The following is a 5,684-nucleotide window of genomic DNA, read 5'->3' on the forward strand; positions in this document are numbered from 1 at the left end:
AAGATGATTTGCTTATAGATCAAATATTTTTTCATTAATCAATTAGTTAAGAGATATAAATATTTAATTCACCAAAAAAGGAGAAATATTTATGTCATTACTAATGTGTTTATTTATTTCTTATTTATTTTTCTAATAGCTTAGTGAAACACATACTCAAAATAAATATTTACGAAAAAATTTCATATCGTCTTCTTCATTCACAGTTTGGAGACTCGTCAAAGAAAAGATACCTTGTGATTAAGAAAAAGTTTTTAATTTTGTTTCAATGTGTGGCAAGATGGCGACAGCCATAAACATTTCCTTTAATCGTCATTTTGTGTTGCCATCTAAAAGGAATTCACTAGGAAGTTCAATATCTCAATGTTGGTGAAAATGACTATAGACTTGTTTAACATGATAAACCTAAGGTGGCATCCCAAAGTCAAAGATACCAATATTGCAACTCTTGTTGGTGCACAAGATGAATAAGATGAAGATGGAAGAAGAGAGAGAATTGAAATAATAAACTTTCACTACTCTTCTAAAATGGTTACATTAAATGGTTATGCACACACCACTATTGATAACTATACTTGTTTATATACACAAACAATAATGTCACATAGGCAAAATGCTAACCTACACTAGCTAAGTTAAGCTTAACAAAACTAATACTACTATTGAATATTAATTATTTCTAACACCATCCCTTAATTCATATTCAGCTAATCAAAACTAACAACACCAATTCCATCTTTCAAGTGGAAAACTTGACCAATCTTGATCGCTTTCGTCAAAACATTTGTCAGCTACTTTTGGGCGCTACAATGCATAACTTCTAACACACTATTCTGAACCTTACTTCTCAAAAAGTGTTACCTAGTCTCAATATGCTTGCTTCTCTATTGGATCACTAAGTTCTTGGCAAGATTGATTGTAGACTTGTTATCAATCATCAACTTCATAAGCTTGTTTACCTTGATCTTCATATCTTGTAGTAAATTCAGAAGCCAGACAACTTGACATTCAACCACAACACATGTGATGTATTCAACTTCATAGGTTGACACAACAACAACTGGTAGCTTCTTGGAACACCAAGAAATAGGACCTCCCAGATACTTAAACAAATCTTCAGGAGTACTTCTTCTGTCAACTCTGTATCTACACCAATCAGAGTATGAGTAACACATCAACTTTGAATTATCCTTTTCACTAGAAGGGAACAAAACTCCATACTTCAGAGTCCCCTTAATATACCTCAGAATCCTGACAATAGCTTGGTAATGAGACCACTTCGGTTTACTCATGAACCTACTAGTCATTCCAACTGCATAACAAATATCAGGCCTGGTATTACACAAATATTCAATGAGCCGACCAACTAATTGAAAGTTGTAGCATCTACGTCATCACCCTCAGGATCAGAATCCAATTTGTGATTTATTTCTGAAGGTGTGACAGAAGCCTTACAATTAAACAACTCAAATCTCTTCTGAAGCTCAAGTTCATACTTCAGCTGATGCAGAATTATACCTTTCTTAGAGTACACAATCTCCATCCCTAGAAAATATGTCTTTTTTCCTAGATCAGTCATCTCAAACTCATGCATCAACACCTTCTTGAACTTCATTATTTCATATGAAAAGCTTCATGTCAGCAATATGTCATCAACATAGATACACACCAGAATCATATTTCCTTCAGAAGTATGTTGAACATAAATACTATACTCCACACTACGCCAAAAACTGGAATAGACAGCGCACCTTAGAGGGCGCTTTATTACAAAAGCGCACTCTAAAGTGAAGCGAAAAAATAAGGAGCGAACAACTGGAATAGACAGCGCACTTTAGAGGGCGCTTTTGTAATAAAGCGCCCTCTAAGGTGAAGCGAAAAAATAAGGAGGAGATAGAGGGACAACAATACAGGGCGCTTTTTAGAAAGCGCCCTCTAAGGTTACCCTTAGAGGGCGCTTTTAAAAAAGCGCTCTATAAGTCCATGTGCATTTCCAGTTTATAAAGCGCTTTTGGAAAGCCTTAGAGAGCGCTTTCATAAGCGCCCTCTTAGGCCCCCTTTAGAGGGCGGTTTTTTTTCCACAAGCGCCCTCTAAGATCCCCTTTAGTAAACATTAAAATTATAACATACTGCGCGTTTTGTTATTTCACTCTCTGTTATTTTCGTTCTTTTTCACGTTAGGATTCTCACTGCTACGATTTTCGCTGCTTCTAAGGCGTTCTCCTTCCACCTCTGTTAGATCTACGATGTTTCCTCCTTCTATTAATTCGTTGTTAGCTGTTCGATTTTGACACCATAGGTATTTTTCTAATCTTCATATTAATTCGTTGTTAGCATGTCCAAACGATTGCGTTTTGTTTCGAAATGAGTATGCATCGTTAAATGAGTGTCCTAAATGCGGTGTCTCGCGATATAAGAACAAGTTGTCTCCAGCAAAAGTCTTGTGGTATTTTCCTGTTATTCCGAGATTTAGACGCATGTTTCGAGTGATGTAGCAACATTTGGAGTCGGTGCTGTTCAGGTTCGACCGAAAGGAAACTAAATTTGTAACGTTCCAAATTTATCAGACCATAATCTGAATAATATTTACATGTCATTTAGGTTCTTGCTACGATTTTAACTTTGTGGTTAGCAGACAAATCTGGTCGCCAGCTTTTACTTATTGTGAGTCTGAGCTTTTTCGATAATTTTTGCATTCACATTACTATTTGTTTGGAGGGTAATAAGAGATTAATCAAAATCTCCTATTGCAGGTTTCTTCATCTGCAATGGCTTTGAGTCTTTTGGTTGTTTCAATATCATTCTACTTGAAGGTAATAATAATTTTTTTGTTTGTTATATTTTTTGAACATTTTTTTTTGTTTATTTTTATATATACATAATACATTAACTAGATATTACACATGTATTCATGCATAAATGTTCAGAAATTTGTAACACAGATTCACAGGATTATATATCAGTAAATTCTTCTTTATATTTTTGGTTTTTTATATGGATAATATATTTCATGTTGAATTTGCTCTCAGGAATATATATCACCAGATTCTGATTTATATGCGACATTGAGCCTCATATCGGTGGCTGGAGTTGTGGTGTGTAAATACAACTTTATTACACAAATGATGGTTTCTATTGTTTGTTTCCCTAACTTCATTATTATAAACTTTCAATTTCTTTCAGGTCATGGTTATTGCATTCTCTCTGGGATTAGGAGCAATGCCATGGATTATAATGTCTGAGGTACAATTTTCTTCAATAATAATATGCATGACAACCCTATATGAACAAACCTTTGTTGTAATATAATGTGATAGTTGATGTGTTGAATATATTTTACATAATAGATTCTTCCGATTAACATCAAAGGCCTAGCTGGAAGTTTTGCAACACTTGCCAATTGGTTCTTTTCCTGGTTGGTTACATTAACAGCAAATTTGCTCTTGGATTGGAGTTCGAGAGGTTTGTGTGCATTGCCTATGTTAATTTTCTATAAATATCTATTGTTTCTAACCAGAAGCTTCCTATGTTTTTATCAGGAACCTTCACAATATATACTGCAGTGTGTGTTTTCACAGCAGGATTTGTTGCCATTTGGGTCCCCGAGACAAAGGGAAAAACTCTTGAAGAAATACAACAGTTTTTCAGATGAAGTTTCCTTTCGAGTAGCACTTCAGCTAGTGTTCACTCATGTATTCACATTCATATTTTTTTTTCCGAATCAACTCAATTCATTTTTGTGCTCTTTGGTCTTGTTAAATATGAAAAATACCAAAACAGTGTGATTTTCTAATCTAGCAGCATACTTGCATTTTTGTTGTAATTGATTGATTATAAACAAATAAATGAAAGAGAGTGGTTATTATACATTTCAATTAGAGTAGCAGTGGTTTCGGTTCATGACATTTCAAATAGCAAGAGGATCATATAAACAATAAGCATATATCAGTATTTGTATTTTAATATTATAAAAGCATAAAAAGAACCTTTAGTTTCTCTTGTGAATTATAACAAGCAGCTGTATGCCATTTTCTTCTGGTTACCTCTTGTGGCTGCAACATAACCTGAAATGAGAATATGGTCACAGAGACATGTGATGCATGTAAATGTTAAATAACCACCCACTTTAGAGGGCGCTTTCCAAAATAAGCGCCCTCTAAACCCTTTAAATTTCCACTTTAGAGGGCGCTTTCCAGTAAAAGTGCCCTCTAAACCCTTAAAGGTTTCCACTTTAGAGGGCACTTTCCAGTAAAAGCGCCCTCTAAACCCTTAAAAGTTTCCACTTTAGAGGGCGCTTTCTTTAAAAAGCGCCCTCTAAAGTGGCCCTCAAAGGGCTTAAAGAGCCACTTTAGAGAGCGCTTTCACCAGGAAAAAAAGCGCTGTCTTTACCTATGTCAGCGCCAGATTAGAGGGCGCTTTAAAGCGCTGTTATAGGCCAAAAAAAGCGCCCTCTTTTCCCTTATTTGGCGTAGTGCCATCTCACACTTTCCGAATCCTTGGAGCTTGAAAAATAAATCAAGTTTCATATTCCAGACTCTAGGAGTTTGTTTCAGTCCATACAACGTTGTATGTAACATGTACACAATCCCTTCCTGATTCTTTTTCACAAATCCAGGAGGTTGTAACACATATACCTCTTCTTCCAATGGAATATTCAGAAATGCAGATTTTACATCCGGATGCATCAGAGGCCAATTCATGTTAGTAGTTATCGCAATCATAAGCCTGATTGCCTCATGTCTCGCTACAAGAGCAAACACATCAAGGTAGTATAGCCTAGGTTTCTATAGAAAACCTCTTGCCACTAACCTTTCTTTGTGTTTTCCAATGGATCATTCTGGCTTCAGTTTTGCCTTGAAAACCATTTGACGTTGGTGGATTTCTTGTCCTTTGGAAGCTCAATCAACTCCCAAGTCTTGTTTCTTTATATAGCCTTAAGTTCTTCTTTCATGGCCTTCAGCCACACTTTCTTCTTGGTAGATTCTTTAATGATAACTGGTTCAAAGTCTAATAACATGGCACACTGAATGACTTCTCCCTCAGAGTCTATTTCAGTATCTTGCAGCATGTCAAACTCTACAAATCTTCTTGGAATGTTTCTGATTCTTTGTGGCCTCTGAACTTGTTCAAAATCTTCTTCAGACGTTGGGACAATATCAGATGCTGGAACCTAAGAAGTATCACCTTCAGAGGCATGACCACCTTCATATTCTGGAATATTCTTAGAGTCTAGATATCCACCAGAGTTTGTATCGCCATCAGAATCTAGATCAGAATCAAATTCACCTCCAGAGTCAGACTCATCTTCAGAGTCATACTCGCCTTTAGAGTCACCTTTAGAATTATCTTCTGATTTTGGATCATATTTAGAACCTTCGGATTCTAAAGTATCTTCAGAAGTTAACTCAGGTGTTAACACCACACCAGAGTTGGATTGAAACTTGTTCCAATCCGATGCTTTTGATTCCTTCACAATGATGTCTCTGATAACTTTAACCTTCTTAGTGACACGAAAATAGAACTTATAAGAACTTGTATTGTGGTACTCTACAAGCAACATAACTTTGCTTCTGTCATCCAACTTCCTTCTCTTAGCATCTGGAACATGTTTGTAACAAATAGAACCAAACAACTTCAGATGGCTCACACTTTTCTTATCTCCAATCCACTTCTCTAAAGGAATA

General features: G+C 35.8%; 1 protein-coding gene across 1 annotated transcript; it reads left to right on the top strand.

Annotated features, from left to right (window-relative positions):
* The first annotated feature begins 2,477 nt into the window (after positions 1–2,477).
* Positions 2,478–5,027, top strand: LOC127137857 (sugar transporter ERD6-like 6). The gene is made up of 8 exons (XM_051064277.1): positions 2,478–2,486; positions 2,602–2,664; positions 2,754–2,813; positions 3,030–3,095; positions 3,184–3,243; positions 3,348–3,462; positions 3,540–3,639; positions 4,961–5,027. The coding sequence occupies exons 1-8, from the start codon at positions 2,478–2,480 to the stop codon at positions 5,025–5,027; spliced, it is 540 nt and encodes a 179-aa protein (XP_050920234.1).
* Positions 5,028–5,684: the final 657 nt, after the last annotated feature.

Source organism: Lathyrus oleraceus, chromosome 4 (genome assembly GCF_024323335.1).
Source record: "Lathyrus oleraceus cultivar Zhongwan6 chromosome 4, CAAS_Psat_ZW6_1.0, whole genome shotgun sequence".
NCBI lineage: Eukaryota > Viridiplantae > Streptophyta > Magnoliopsida > Fabales > Fabaceae > Lathyrus > Lathyrus oleraceus.

Excerpts from the sequence above, each read along its gene's own strand:
- LOC127137857 (XM_051064277.1), top strand. Across the intron at positions 2,665-2,753 it reads GTCGCCAGCTTTTACTTATT|GTTTCTTCATCTGCAATGGC; the intron begins GTGAGTCTGAGC and ends CTCCTATTGCAG. Across the intron at positions 3,463-3,539 it reads CTTGGATTGGAGTTCGAGAG|GAACCTTCACAATATATACT; the intron begins GTTTGTGTGCAT and ends TGTTTTTATCAG.